The sequence below is a fragment of the Solanum dulcamara genome, chromosome 5, assembly GCF_947179165.1.
Source record: "Solanum dulcamara chromosome 5, daSolDulc1.2, whole genome shotgun sequence".
NCBI lineage: Eukaryota > Viridiplantae > Streptophyta > Magnoliopsida > Solanales > Solanaceae > Solanum > Solanum dulcamara.
The window spans coordinates 57,113,689-57,130,546 of NC_077241.1; the positions used below are offsets into that span (position 1 = coordinate 57,113,689).

Genomic DNA, 16,858 nt, shown 5'->3' on the forward strand with positions numbered 1-16,858 from the left:
CAGCTATTAGAGCAGGAGATATTTCACCAAAATATCTTCAAAAAGGAGGAGAAAAAGCAAAAAAATATATCAAGAGAGACAAGTGTTCCACCTGAGAGTGGAGTTCATACTAGATGGCAGATTAATAAACTTAATAAACCATGATGAATGCTCTTATATGGAATATTAGGTCTGTTAATACCATGAAAGCTTTTACAAGGTTGATAAAACTGAATCAAAAACACCATTTTGATTTTATAGGATTAATGGAATATTTTCAAGATCCAGACAAGATAGAGGAATACAAAAGAAGACTGGAAATGGAGCATGCAATAGCTAATATATTTGATAAGATATGGGATTTTGTGGAGGATATTTTTGACTATTACATAATGACGGTTCATCAATAGCATTTAACCATTAAATTAAGGGTTAGAGGAAGTCAAAAGGATATGCTAGTATCACTAGTGTATGCAAAGTGTACTCAAACTGAAAGATTAGAGTTGTGGGACTCTATGGAGGATTTATATACTTCAGTTGATATTCCATGGATGATTGGGAGTGATTTTAATGCAATAACTTCAGAAAAAGAGAAATTTGGAGGCCTTCCAGTAACCATCAATGAAATTCAAAATTTCAGAGGTTGCATCCAGAACTGTGAAATATCAGATTTGGGGTTTAGTGGCAGTAAATTTACTTGGTGGAATGGCCAAAATGGTGATGATTGTATTTTTAAGAGATTGGATAGATGTTTGGGTAATCAGCTGTTACAAGCAAAGTACTCTAGTGTGGGTATCAAACATCTGATCAGGAGTGGGTCAGATCATGCTCCTATGTTAATTTCCTACACAGGAGACAATAGAAGCATCAAAAAACTTTTTAAGTTTTTGAACTTTTGGGTAAAGCATGAAGGTTTTATAGAGGTGATTAGAAAAAATTGGACAACTGATTTTCTGGCAAATCCATTCATACTTTTTCATCATAAACTAAAAAAAGTGAAAGCAGCTTTGGCACAATGGAGTAAAGCAATTTTTGGGAATATATTTCAAGAAATTGAAGTTCTTGAAGAGATTATTAAGGTGAAGGAAACTCAATTTCAGATTTTTTCAACTCCTAAAAACAAACAGGAATTACATAAAGTGCAGGCAGAATTAAATAGATATTTACATCTAGAGGAAGATTTTTGGAAACAAAAAGCTGGGATGCAGTGATTTCAGGATGGGGATAGAAATACAATTTTTTTCATGCTTATGTCCAGGGGAGAAGGAAAAGGATGCAGATAAGAAGAATTCAAAGAGAAGATGGGAACTGGATAGAAGAAGAAGGGGAAATAATTACTGAAGCCATCAGATTTTACACTGCTCAGTTTACAAAGGAAGAAGATCCAAAAGATTTTGAAATTCTAAATCATTTACCCAGAATGGTTTTTGAGAAAGATAATTTGTGTTTTGAAGTAGAACCAACTAAAGAAGAGGTGAAGGCAGTAATTTTTCAACTAAATAGTGAAAGTGCAGGAGGACTTGATAGTTTCACTGGTGTATTTTATCAAGTTTGCTGGGAAATCATTGGAGAGGATGTTACCAATATGATGAAGGCTTTCTTTTGTGGTGCAGAACTGCCCAGGTTTATTACTCATATAAATTTGATCTTGTTACCAAAGAAATATATGGTTTAACACCTTCTCTGATATGAGACCAATTAGTTTAAGCAACTTTGTGAACAATTTTTTTTCTAGACTGATTCATGAGAGATTAATTTCCAAACTATCTGATATTATATCACTCAATCAAGCTGGATTTGTTAAACATAGAAGCATTGTGGAGAATATAATGTTGACTCAAAAAATTGTTTCTGATATAAGGCTAAGAACAAAAGATGCAAATGTTATAATGAAGCTGGATATGGCAAAAACCTATGACAGGGTATCTTGGTTGTTTTTAACTAAGGTACTTAGGCAGATGAGATTCTCAGAGAAGATTATAGACATGGTCTATAGAATTGTTAGCAATAACTAGTACTCTGTGTTGGTAAATGGGCAACAACAAGGTTTCTTCCAGTCTACCAGAGGAGTAAAGCAAGGGGACCCTCTTTCCCCTACATTATTTATAATAGCAGCAGAGGTCTTATCTAGGAGTTTAAATGCACTTCATCAGAATGTTTAGTTTAAGAGTTTTGGCATGCCTAAATGGAGTCCAAAAGTAAATCATCTTGTCTATGCTGATGACATGATCATCTTTACTTCAGCAGATGTGGTATCTTTGCAAAAAATAATGGGGATTTTGAGAAATTATGAGCAGATTTCTGGTCAAAAGATTAATATGGACAAACGTGATATTTATATGCATAATAAAGTCCTAGGGGACATTAATATCACAGTTGAGATTGTAACTGAAATTAATAGAAAAGAATTTCCTTTTATGTATCTGGGTTGTCCTATTTATCATTGTAGGAGGAAGAGGGAATTCTTTAATTCTTTGATCCTTAAAATCATGAATAGATTACAAGGATGGAAGGGTAAAATGTTAACTTTTGAAGGAAGGGCAATTCTTATTAAACATGTGCTTCAAAGCATGTCAATACACATGTTATCAGTTGTTAACCCTCCTAATGGGATCATCAGGCAAATTCACAAGATGTTTGCACAGTTTTTTTGGAGAAATACTATTGGGGCAAGAGTAGACACTGGGTGGCTTGGAATAATTTATGTGTTCCAACTACAGAGGGGGTCATAGGTGTTAGATCATTTTATGATGTGTCTTTGGCACTTTTTTATAAACTCTGGTGGAATTTCAGGACAAAATCTATCTTGTGGAGTGCTTATATGACCAACAAATATTGTAGGAAGGATCATGCTATAGTGGTACAATGGAAATAGAGGTCAAAAATCTGGAAAAGAATGCTAGAAGTCAGGGACTTAATAGAACATCAAATTTGGTGGCAAGTTAGGAAAGGGAATTCACAGTTCTGGTTTGACAATTAGACTAGATTGGGAGCTTTATACTACGTAAATCCAGGGAATACTTATGATGAAAGAATTCAGAATGTCAAAGAAATGGTAGTACAGGGGAAGTGGAATAAGAGAAAATTGATGAAAGTACTCTCTGAAGACATTGTTGATCATATAATAGAGAATGTAACCACATCTAAGGAAGAAAGAGATTTTGATAGACCATGGTGGATACTAGACACAAGTGGATAATTTACTATTAAATCAACTTGGGATTTTATTAGGTTAAGGGGACCATAACTGGACAGTTACAGATTCATGTGGATAAAGGGGTTGCCTTTTAAAATCTTTTTTTTTCTATGGAGATGCTGAAAATACAAAATTCCTACTGATGATGTGTTAAAGAAGATGAATATTAATTTGGTGTCTAAGTGTTGGTGTTGTATAAGTCCTAGAGAGGAGACTATGCACCATTTTTTTCTAACATTAGATATAGCTAAAAGGACATGGTCCTTTTTCTGCAATGCTGCAGGAATAAGCATGAAAGGTGTGCAGCTGTAACAATTAATTGTGAACTGATGGAAGGCACCAGTAACTGACAGATTGAAACAGATATACGCTGCAGTGCCATCAATTATAATGTGGGAACTTTGGAAGAGAAGAAATGGTGTAAAATATGGCATATGAAGGTTAATAGTTCAGTTATTTATCTAGTCTTAATCTCTATTCAAAGACTAGTACTATGCAGGAATCCCTCTATTAGAAATATTCTTGCTAGATGGACGGATCTGATTCAAATATTGGAGGGAGGCAAGGCAAGAGTGAAGGTAACACAAGTTAGATGGAATTTCCTCCACTTGGGTGGTGTGCTTGCAACACAGATGGTGCTTCTAGAGGTAACCCAGGGAGGAGTGCCTATGATTTTTGTTTGAGAGATGCCGAAGGGAATATAATATATGCACAGGCTGAGGAAGTTGGTTATGCCACAAATATAGAAGCAGAAATTGTGGCTCTTTTGGAAGCCTTGAAGTACTGTAAGCAACAAGGGTTACATAACATCATTTTTCAGACAGATTCTCAAACTATTCAAAAAGTTTTGTCTGAAGAATGGAAACCTCCATGGAATATTGCAGGTTGGGTAGAAGAGGTGGAGGAATATAAGAGGGATTTGGATGTCATTATTAATCATACCCTAAGGGAAGCAAATAAGTTGGCTAATGCTTTAGCCAATTTTGCCTTAGATGAAGGTCCTTTGCAGTGCTGCTTGTTTGAGGAGTTGAATGTGTAGATGAGAAGGATCCTAAATAGTGATAAGAGTCAAATTCCTTATTTAAGAATTAGGAGATGCTGAAAGGGATGGAGGAAAAAGGAAAAGGGACACTAGAAGAAAGTCAAATCCATGAGGAGGAGAACGAGGTTGTTTAATTAACTAACTGTTTGTGTATTTTGCAGATGTATGCTACAGGGCTAAAAAAACTACAGGGGAAGTGGCAACTGTTGGGGTACTACACCTTAACAACAACAACTCAACTACTGGACGGCAACACAAGTACAAAAGGCCCAAAAATGACAGGGAACAAATAGAGATAGTGTGGGTCTACTTTGTGGTATTAGTATCAAATGGTACTCAATCAAAGGGATACACACTACACCTATTTGTATCAATGTCAAGGGAAGGCATATCATGCAAGGAAATCCACAGGTCACAACAATCAGAAAAATTACAACACAAGACATGCACAGATATACTAGGCATATCTAATGTCATTCAGATACAACAGATTCAACAGAGGGGTAGAGTACACAATCAAATTCTATGTCATGACCTATTCTATGTCATGACCTAGAAAGAGATTTACAACATATTCAGGGATATATGTTACGGCTAAATGGAAAAAATGATGAGTACAAGGTCCACGAAATTAATGAAGACGAGGAGAAGGGACATCTTCAGATGAGGATTGGAGTGAAGAAACATCAAAACCCAGCTATATCAGGTGTGAATCAGAAAGAAACCATCAAAGCAACATCATTTGGTCTCTTCATCACTTCACACCACGGCAAGAGAGAAATAAAAAAATGAAGAGTACAAAATCCAGAAAAGGAAAGAAGCCGAGGAGAAGGGCCATTTGTAGATGAGGATTGGAGTGAAACTTTTTTAAGAACAAGGCAACAAACATACATGCAGAGTAAAGAAACATCAAAAACCAGCTATATCAGTTGCGAATCAAAAAGAAACCATCAAAGCAACATCATTTGGTCTCTTCATCATCTTCACACCGCGACAACAGAGAAACGTAGATGAAGAGAGTGAGAGAAGACATCGACTATTTAGGGTTTCAATTAGGAAAGTAGTTCATATGTTAATAGTTTTTGGGTTTATGTTTTGGGCCAGACTCTATTTTGAGATGGACCTGTTGGAACTACATTTATATTTTGCACAATAATAAAAAGCCCAGCAGGGTATAATTAATTTTTTTTTAAAAAAAATACTCCGTTGGTATATTAATACTCTATTAGTATCATATAGGATGGTCGCTGACGTCAATTAGTGCACAAATTTTAAAATAAATTTATGTCATTTTAAAATAAAAAAATAAGAGAATAATAAGACATTTTAGGATAAATACTTTATCTTTTAGGTATAAATATTCTTTTTCCAAAAAAATTAACATATATTAGGCCCGCGATCGACATAATGTTTAGTTTTAGAAAAATCACCTAATAAACGAAGGCACGTGTTTAACTTCTCCTCTTCTCCATCAACCACTCATGCCACTTGTCAAAGCTGTGAGTATACATACATACTACTACTTCCATTTCAGCAGAGTCAACATTGTGATTCTCCAAGTGACCTCAAACTGTCTTCTTCTTCATCTTCAATATAGCAAAACTATCGCCCATCAAAACTGCTCAACATTTTAATCGCTTCACTTTCTGTAGCTTTCCTCTCCTCTGTACCTCTCACCCAATGTCGACAGCCTCTTCCTCGATAACTGACGACGCCGAAGCTCTACGCCGTCACCGTATTCTTTCTAGCCACCTATATTTCGATGTGCCTTCTTCTAAGGTACAAACCGTACTTCCTCAACTAACTTTTCCACGAATCTCTCTCCTGTTAATTTTCTTTTTTGTTCGATCAGGTTCCTGTGATATACTCGTCATTCTACAACATTACTTTTCTCGGGATTGAAAAACTGTAAGTACTGCAGGTTTTGCTACCTTCAAAATGAAATTTGTTGACCATCATCGCTAGATTCCTTTATCTATACCTTAAAAGGGAAGCATAATTGTCATCCAAGAGAGGAAAATTCTAGGAATTAGGTCCAAGGTGTGTAATTTTGGATGAGAGAAAATAATTGGTGAAATTCTAGAAATGCAATACAAGTGCTAAAGCTGGTTATTCCTAGCTTTGTAAAATTTGCATTTTCCAGTCTTTGGAAAGGATTGGCATCGAAATTTGACGGAATTGTAAGATAATATGTAACTAATTTTTTCTATGTACGTGAATAGAAGAAAATAGTAATGTTGTGGAAGGTCGAATGGAGTGTAATAGGGGATAAATAAAGTAGAAGAGGTAACACAAGTATAGTTGACTCCAAACTGAATGAACAGTATCTCTATATGTAGTCAAGATACATTCCTTCTGACCTGTTTAAGTCCATTTCATTCAACACTAAACAATTTGTTTTATAAGAAAAAAAGAAAGAAAAACTAGGGGTTCTATAATTGTTGTACTTATTCCTATAAGGACATCTATGTTTCTGATGAGAATAAAATTACGTGCTTATGAAAATACAACACAAAAGGAGTAAAGATATTCATAAACAAACATCGGTCCTAATGTAAGTTTGTAAGTTAGATTGTAATGGCACAGGCCAATTGCTAAAGTGTTGTTTGCGCTAGCTCAATTTTTGATGCCTTTCGGTTTTGTTCAGTCGCGCTTTACCCAAAAGTGCTTTAATAGTTGGAGTTCTGATCCACCTGATATGACCCCTAACTTTTCCCTCCCATTCCTATGTGGAATTTGCTCAATAACCCTCTTTCAACCACCAACAGTTTGTAGGCTATTACATCCACCCCATAGAGATTCAGTGTACTCACTTAGAGTTTCCCATGACTATACTAGAAGAGATATCGGCTCTGACCACTTGTAACTGTTAGCATGATGGACAGCTCACAAATTATGATTTAATAGTGAATGATTGTACATATTAATGTAGCAATATAAACAGTAAATAAGTGTAAATATAGAGATTTGTTGTAGTGATCATAGAGAATAAATATTGTGATAGAATAGCAGATTTAGAGGGATAGAATAGCTGATCTTTAGGGATAGGAATGACAGATCTTTAGGTATCTGTATTATGTAAACTCTCTATATTAAGGAAAGACTCTAACTTTGAGAGGCATTGAGGAGAAAATTGACATGGTATCAGAGTCTTCTCTTGGCTGTCTTGTTTCATAGAGTCCATTTGTGGTTCCTTTCATTTTTTTTTGAAAATCTTGGATTTTGTTGACTGATTAGTCCTAACAGCTAGGACTTTAGTTCTTGGTCATTCTAGTTGTTTTCTTGAGTCTTTCTAGTTTTCATAGCTATTCAAAAGCATGAATTCACATCACTTTGAATCCTTATTCAGGCAGTTCATGAGCAAAGCAAGCGAGACCAATTTTTGATGAAATTACGCTCCGACTTTGAGAGTGTTCGTGCTAACTTGATGAACCATGACCTGTCTCCCTCTTTGGATGTTTGTTTTAGGGAATTACTTCGTGCAGAGCAGCATCTTGTCACACAAAATGCTTTCAAGAAAGAAAATGATGTAACTGTTGCATTTGCTGCTCAAGGTAATTGAAAGGGTAGGAATATGACTAGAACTCAATGCTACAGTTGCAAGGAATATGGTCATATTGCTAGCAATTGTGGCAAAAAGTTCTGTAATTATTGTAAACAACAAGGACACATTCTTAAGGAGTGTTACACGCGCCCTCAAAATCATAGGGTCAATGCTTTTCAAGTTGGGATAAATGGTTCCACAATTGATAACTCATTTTCAAGAAAAGTTCTTACTCCTAAAATGGTTCAACAAATGATCATGTCAGCCTTTTCAGCATTGGGATTACAAGGTAATGATGTTACATCTAATTTTTGGATTGTCGATTCGGGTGCTTCCAATCATATGACCAGCTCAACAAACATATTAAAAAATGTCCGTAAGTATCAAGGTCCATCACAAATACAATTGCCAATGGTAGTAATTTATCCATTACCAAGGTTGGGGACATTACTCCAACTTTTAAGAATGTTTTCGTTTCACCAAAGCTCTCAACTGGTCTTATTTCAGTTGGGCAGTTGGTAGATGAAAAATGTGATGTGAATTTTTCTCGTAATGGTTGTCTTGTGTAGGATCAGGGGTCGTGGACGATAATCTCGAAGGGGCCTAAAGTTGGACGATTGTTTCCTACACACTTTTCCATTCCTCTCGTTCCATCTCTTGCTTGTACTTCTACAACTAGTAAGACTGAGGTGTGGCATAAGCGTCTAGGACATCCAAATTCTATTGTGTTGTCTCATTTATCAAATTTTGGTTTATTGGGGAATAAAAATCAATTTTCAGTTGCTTCCATTGATTGTTCTACTTGTAAATTAGGCAAAAGTAAAACTCTTCCTTTTCCTCATTTTGGTAGTCGTGCTACAAAGTGTTTTGATGTCATTCATAGTGATGTTTGGGGCATTTCACCGATTGTTTCTCATGCTCATTTCAAGTACTTTGTGACATTCGTAGATGATTATAGTCGGTTTACATGGGTGTATTTTCTTCGGTCCAAATCTGAGTTATTTTTCATGTTCAAGACATTTTTGGCTTATATTGAGACTCAATTTTCTAAATGCATCAAATTATTAAGATCTGATTCTGGTGGAGAATATATGTCTTATGAATTCAAAAATTTCTTGCTTGAGAAAGAAATTATCTCACAACGCTTTTGTCTATATACACTACAACAAAATGGGGTTGCTGAGCGTAAAAATTGTCATCTTTTAGATGCCACTCGTACTTTATTGATTGAGTACTCTGTCCCATCCAAATACTGGGTGGAAGCTTTGTCTACTGCTGTCTATTTAATTAATAGACTACCATCTAAAGTGCTAAATCTTGAGTCTCCATATTATTTTCTTTATCATCAAATCTTAGCTATGACAATTTTCATACATTTGGTTGTGTTTGTTTTGTGCATCTGCCTCCTTCTCAGCGCAATAAACTTTCTGTTCAGTCTACTAAATATGCTTTTATGGGTTAATAGTACTTCACAGAAAGGTTTTGTTTACTATGATCCATGTTCTAACAAATTTCAAGTTTTCTAAAATGTTGTTTTCTTTGAAAATCAGTATTTCTTTCCTACTCATGTTGTGTCATCTTCTGTTTCCTCTCTTCTTCCTGCTTTTGAGGATTTGTCATCTTCTTTTAAGCGGCTCAAACCTAGATTTGTGTATGAACGACGTCGGCCAACTTTACCCCATACCGAAATTGATCCGCCACCTGAAACTGCACCACAACTAGAATTTGAGAATTCTTCAAGGTCTAATCCTCCGAAGCCTACTCGACGATCTACCAGAGTATCTCGTACTCCTAATTTGTATGGCTTTTTCTCTACTTTATCCACCATTTCTGTTCCAACTTGTTACTCACAAGCTTCCAAGCATGAATGTTGGCAGAAAGCAATGGAGGAAGAACTTTTGGCTCTTAAAGAAAATAACACATGGGACATTGTTTCATATACGTCCAATTGGGTGCAAATGGGTTTATTCAATTAAACTTCATTTTGATGGAACTCTTCATCGTTACAAAGCTTGGTTGGTAGTTCTTGGTAATAGAAAAGAGTATGGTGTGGACTATGAAGAGACTTTTGCACCAGTAGAAAAAATGACTACGATGCGAACTATTATTGCCATTGCTGCTTTACAAAACGGGTCTCTTCATCAAATGGATGTCAAAAATGCTTTTCTCCATGGTGATCTTAAAGAAGATGTTTATATGAAACCTCCGCCTGGTTTGTTCTCATCACCTACATCAGATGTATGCAAGTTGAAGCGGTCTTTGTATGGATTAAAACAAGCCCCTAGGGCTTGGTTTGGCAAGTTCCTACTTTGCTACATTTTTCTTTTGAGCAGCGCAAATATGACTTATCTTTGTTTCTTCGAAAAACATCTACAGGTTGTGTTCTTCTTTTGGTATATGTAGATGACATTATTATCACAGGAATAGATTCTTCATTGATCACTAGCCTTCAACAACAACTTAAAGATTCTTTTCATATGAAAGATCTTGGTACTCTTACATATTTCTTGGGTTTGGAAGCTCATAATAATTCTTCAGGTGTGTTTCTAAACCAACACAAATATACTCGGGATCTGATTTCCTTGGCTGGTCTTCAAGATTCCTCCTCCATGGATATTCCATTGGAATTGAATGTGAAGTATCATCGTGAGGAAGGCTATTTTCTTCCTAATCCAACTATATTTCGACAATTAGTTGGGAGCCTAAATTACCTAACAATTACTCGGCCTTATATCTCTTTTATAGTTCAACAAGTTAGTCAATTTATGCAAGCTCCCTGTCATCTTCATTTGGTGGCTGTTCATCGCATCATTCGGTTTCTTCTAGGAACATCTACTCGTGGATTACTCTTTCCTAATGGTTCTCCTATTCGTCTTAATGCTTTTAGTGATTCTGATTGGGCGGGATGTCCTGATACTCATCGTTCAGTCACTGGTTGGTGCATGTTTCTTGGAGAATCATTGATATCGTGGAAGAGTAAGAAGCAAGATCGTGTGTCAAATCTTCAACAAAAGCTGAATATCGATTCATGTCTACTGCTTGCTCCGAGGTTGTATGGCTTCGTGGATTACTTGCTGAGATTGGATTTCCTCAATCTAATCCTACTCCTCTCCACGCTGACAATACAAGTGCTATCCAGATTGCTACTAGTCCAGTTTATCATGAGAGGACCAAACACATCAAAGTAGATTGTCATTATATACGAGAAGCTGTAAATAAAGGAGTCATTACTCTTCCGCACGTGTCCAGTGATCTTCAAATAGCTGATACATTTACAATATCCATGGCACGACAACGCCATCAGTTTCTAGTAGGCAAATTGATGCTTCTTGATCCACCAACATCAATTTGAGGCGGGATGTTAGCATGATGGACAACTCACAAATTATGACTTAATAGTGAATGATTGTATATATTAATGTAGCAATATAGTGTTGTAAATAAGTGTAATTATAGAGATTTGTTATAGTGATCATAGAGAATAAATATTGTGATATAATAGCAGATTTAGAGGGATTTGAATGGCAGATTTAGAGGGATAGAATAGCTGATCTTTAGGGATAAGAATGACGGATCTTTAGGTATGTGTAATCTGTAAACTCTCTATATAAAGGAAAGACTCACTTTGAGAGGCATTGAGAAGAAAATTGACAATAACAACCTAGGCCTAACTTCCAAGATTGTCTGTTTTGGCCAAACCATTAGGGCCTCGTAGTTTTGACCCCTTGGTGTAACCCAAAAGCGCCTTGACATTTAAACTTTTGATCTTGCCTTATATGACCCCTTACTTTCTTCTCCAATCTTGATAGAGGAATATCTTGAGGCAAGTTGCACAGTGAACCCCTTTTCGAGTTCAATAGCCAGCTGGTTTGTGGGATGATAAACTTCCAAATTTAGACCGTTTTGTCGAATTTTGCCTTTCATCCTTCACAAAGTCCATGCTAATTTAATCTATATTGTTTCAATTTTATTGGATGTCCAGTTTGTCACGACAACAAAAAGCAGGGCCATTATAGGCTTTCGACGACAACACTCTTATCGGACGAACCCCTATGCGATAACATTTGTCACTGGCAAACATATCAAAGGAACTAATAGTATGTTTGGCCAAGTTTCTATAATCAACTTATTTTGGAAAGTGTTTTTTCAAAAGTGCTTTTAAAAGAACTTTTGGTGAACAATTGTGTTTGACTACTCAATATAGAAAACACTTTTGAGCAACAATTAGTATATGACCAAGCTTTTAAAAAGTGTTTCTAAGTGTATTTTCTCAAAAGTGTTTCTAAAAAAGTACTTTTGGGGAAACTATTTTTTTAGCTTTTGAAAAACTTTTTCTTTTTGAGAAGGAGCTTTTGAAAAATAACTTTTGCTACTCCCAAAAGACATTTTCTACCAAAAGCTTTGGCCAAACACCTCACTTTTAAAATAAAATAAAATAAGCGTTTTAGCTTCACAAAGCCAAGCCAAATAGGTTATAAGTGGCCCAACATTATATTTACAAGTCCCGATGATGATCAGGATTGATAAATAAATCCCAAAAGAAGGACTCAATAGCATTACAATAGGTGCTGATTACTGTAGTAACAACCAAAAATAGAAATAAAGTATCAAACAAGGTCTCATGGAGCAATTAAGAGTTATCAAAAGTGGAATGCAACCCAACCAAAAAGAAAAAAAAACAAAATATAGGTATCAAGCGAAGGACTATGGAAGCTCACATTGTAGCTAAAGCTTGAGATGATCAACCACAAGGCTCGTTAGTACCTGACATGGAATTAGATCAAAGGTAATGGAGAAAGTCGACACAACATAGTAATTATCATGGATTACTTCTCATTTTCACAATATCCCACTTTGGTAGATGATGTTGTTACTTCTCACAATATGAGAGAAAACTTTAATCAACAAATCTTCATAAGTTGTTAAGGCCCCCAAGGCTTTGGTTTACGGGTAATAACGCTACACATAATGGCGGATTATGCACATGTCACGAGTTTGAGGAATGCAGATGAGCCATTTTTTGTGGATGGGAAACAAATGAATGTGTTAGAAACATCTCAAGAGTCCAGATTTATCATACGTTCTAGAGTAAGGAGTGAATTAACTTTTTAAATGTCTTATGTGATCAGCAACACACCAATAAAAATGATTCTACTGGACACAACTCCTAGACGTCCTATGACACAACATTAACGTAGTGTTCTAATACCGATTTTGTCACACCCAAAATCTAGAGGAACATGATTCAATGCCTTAAACTTACCATCAAGCGAACCATCCTTATATTATACTTAATCATTAACCATGCATGGATAGGAAAAACTTAAACATTTTAAGAATCCCATTCATAAAATGAGTTTGAGGAATGCAGATGAGCCATTTTTTTTGTGGATGGGAAACAAATGAATGTGTTAGAATCATCCCAAGAGTCCAGATTTATCGTACGATCTAGAGTAAGGAATGAATTAACTTTTTAAATGTCTTATGTGGTCAGCAACACACCAATAAAAATGATTCTACTGGACACAACTCCTAGACGTCCTATGACACAACATTAACCTAGTGTTCTAATACCGATTTTGTCACGCCCAAAATCTTGAGGAACATGATTCAATGCCTTAAACTTACCATCAAGCGAACCATCCTTATATTATACTTAATCATTAAGCATGCATGGATAGGAAAACCTTAAACATTTTAAGAATCCCATTCATAAAATTTGGCAACACTAATCTATACATGTGAAATATCATAAACATCACATTTTTGAAAAAGTAGGCATTCATACCTACTACGTGAGACTTTAATAGGTATGATAAACTTAAACAAAAACCTAAAACATCTATGGAGTCTTTATAACATGACAAATGAAATAATGTACTTACACGCGACTGAGAACATAAAATGGGGATCACCAAAAGTAGCAGATGAATCGAGGAAGATGACTATGCAAGTGGTAGCTTTGTCTGGGGTATAAACTTCGAGGTGGCCTTAATAGCCCAACATTTTTTTCAATTCATCAAGTCACATCATAAGTATTTGAAAAAAGTATTTGACTTAATTGGAAATTATAATATGCATAGCAAGTTCATGAAATTCATTTTGATCATAACATGCTTGAAATCATCATGATTTACTTTATATCATGTATAACATAGCTTTTAATATAATTCATAACATTGGGCATAGATAATGTATGTTTGCTTGTTCCCACAAATCATACATTATCATTTAAAGCATTTGAGACCTTTAAACAAGCATTTGGAGTGCATGAGCTTTGAGTAACATCTGAAGGAAGACTACATCTCAACATATCTTGAATGTCCCTTTAGCTAAATGTGAGCTCCAATGTGTTCCAACGAATTCAACAATGTCACTCTACATAATTGAACTCAGTACGGTTATTACATGTTTAGACTTTGGAGTAGTCCAATATTAATCCAACATCTAGCAACTATTGGCATCAAGCTATCCAATTCGACCAATTTAGGTTAAAGAACTCACTCATTCAACTTTCATACTTCCAATGGATTATAATCATCATTAGAATCATAAGGATTCATCAATTCTCAACTTCCAACAATCAACAAACTTCATAAATGCCCTTATCAATGCTTCTAAGTGGGAATTGACTGTATCGAGCCATACACCACTTCCTTGTAACTCAATCATGCTAATCAATGGTGGGGTTTAAGCTTGCTCTTGGATATTGAAAAAGAAGCTAATGGGTCTAATGGTGCGGAGGAAGGGAGCTGTAGGTAGGGAGGAATATGGGGGCAAGAGAGGTGTAGGGGGGAGACCAACAAACTTTATAAATGCCCTTATCAATGCTTTTAAGCGGGAATTGGCTGTATCGAGCCATACACCACTTCGTTGTAACTTAGTCATGCTAATCAATGTTGGGGGTTTAGAGCTTGCTCTTGGATATTGAAAAAGAAGCTTATGGGTCTAATGGTGCGGAGGAAGGGAGCTGTTGGTAGGGAGGAATATGGGGGCAAGGGAGGTGTAGGGGGGAGGGGTAAACTTGGTGGTGTATGAGGAGAGATTCCGGAGTAGGGAGAAGGCTGGTGGGATAAATAAGGGTGGGGGGAGAATAAAGTTGTTTATGGAAGTTAATGTCATTACATGGAATGCGAGGGATGAATGACCCTAATAAAAGGTCCATTATTAAGGCAGACGAGAGAACGAGGAGCAAATCTTTTGTGCCTCCTGGAAACTACAATGGAGGTCATAATGGACGTTATGCTGAGGAGTATTTGGAATATGGGAGGGGTGGGTGGGTGAAGTATGATCGGAAATCGGCTTCTAGGAGTCCGGGGGTATTATAATATTTTGGGATGATAGGAAATTGGAGGTTGTGGATGTGAGGAAGGGTGAGTTTATATTAGGAAATGGGAGGTTGTGGATATGAGAAAGGGTGAGTTTAAGTTAGCAGTTTGAGTTAAGAATTTGGGGGATGGCGGAGAGAGGGGCAGATTGTGACGGAGTGAGATGTCCTATGGGTTCTAGAAGGGGATTTTAATACGATAGGCTTTCAGAGGAAAGGGTGGGATGTAGGACGGTGTCTAGGGCAATGAAAGAGTTCATGGAGTTTATTGATAACTGTTGCTTTACTGATCTTCCCTTAACAATTGCAAACTTAGGATGGGCTAGTGTGAACAACTCTTCATCAAAGACTATGCTGGATAGATTTTTGATACCCATATATTGGGAGGAGAGAGTTCCGAATGTGTTGCAAGTAGCAATCCCTAGATTTATATCAGATCATTCTCCTATTATGCTAGATAGATGGAAGAAAGAGGAGTATGTGTGCTCCTTTCAGATTTGAGAACATGTAGCTCACGGTGATGGGTTTTGATGATAAAGTGAACGAGTGGTGGAAAGGCTATGATATAGCTGGCACACCTTTCTTCGGCTTGCGAGGAAGCTGAAATTGCTAAGAGGGGGACATAAGGGAATGGAACATGGAGGTGTTTGGGAGGGTAGTATTAAGATGATGGAGTTAATGAATGAGCTGGAGAGGTTGAAAAGGATAAACAAGCTAGAGGGGAGGGAGAGGGTTAGGAGCGAGGAGGTAAAGAGGGAATTAGCCTCTTTGGCCATCATGCAAGAGACTAGTTGGAGGCACAAATATAAGGCGTTTTGGTTAAAGGAAGGGGATTCTAATTCCAAATTCTTTCATTCCTTGATAGTCTTCCAGCATTGTTAAAAGAAAGCCAATCGGTCCCAGGACTTCATCTCCCGTACAACTCTCCACTGTATCCTTCACCTCTTCTTCTATAGCCCTTCCCATCCACTCCCTCATCTCCTCTCCAGTCTGATTGAAGTTTTCCCCCTGTATTTTGGGTCTCCAACTAACATCTTCCTTAAGCAAGCTTTTGTAAAACCCCACACAATAACAATGGTACCTCTCACTTTCCTCCCCTCAACCACCCTTCCATACACTTCTAGAGTCAAATGATCATTATGTATGAAATGTAAGGTTATACGGAACGATACCCTTGACCATGGGCGGCGTACTTAGTACTCTAAGTGGATGTATGCTTTCCCACGATGGAAGTGTTTTCCCATAATGGACGTACAAGTGTGGATTGTTATTTAGGTCACATGCACGTCACGTGTGACCATGTTTTGATTCACTAGTGGTCTCTCCATTGTACTGTATCTACTGTGGCACTTAATTATGTGTTTCTCTGATAATGTTTTGAAAAGATGATGACATGAATTCACTTAAGTATGAGGGGCATGTCATATGATATGTTACATTGCATTACTTTACCACTTATGATATTTCTTTCATTAAAGGCTTTTCCCATCTTTTTAGAAATAGTTTGTAGTACTTATTGGGTTGTGTAGATTTGCTCCCTTATCATGGATGTACAGATTCCACACCAGGTACTTTCGAACCCTCTAGTTGATCATCACCTGCTTTAGCTATAATGGTGAGTCTCCACAGTTCTTCTGTGGTGGTCTGATACTTCATTTTTTTTCTTTCTTTTGGTTGGATAGCATCCAACTACTGGTTACTCCTAAATGCTCCATGAGATCCTGTGGGTGGTGTATTTAGGATTTTTGGCCTGTATTATAGATGTCATCC

At 36.6% G+C, this 16,858-nt stretch overlaps 1 protein-coding gene across 2 annotated transcripts in view; it reads left to right on the plus strand.

The window, feature by feature from the left end:
- Nucleotides 1–5,650: 5,650 nt before the first annotated feature.
- The window catches only part of LOC129889247 (histone deacetylase 2), a 32,422-nt gene continuing 21,214 nt past the window's right edge, over nucleotides 5,651–16,858 (plus strand). Inside the window, exons 1-2 of one of the 2 annotated variants that reach the window (XR_008766856.1) lie at nucleotides 5,651–5,996; nucleotides 6,070–6,125. Coding sequence is in view for 1 of the 2 variants with exons in the window: in XM_055964476.1 (XP_055820451.1) it covers nucleotides 5,898–5,996; nucleotides 6,070–6,125 (155 nt within the window). In the remaining variant the exon portion in view is untranslated. The remainder of the gene's footprint in view (nucleotides 5,997–6,069; nucleotides 6,126–16,858) is intronic. The other variant, XM_055964476.1, reaches the window with a different exon arrangement.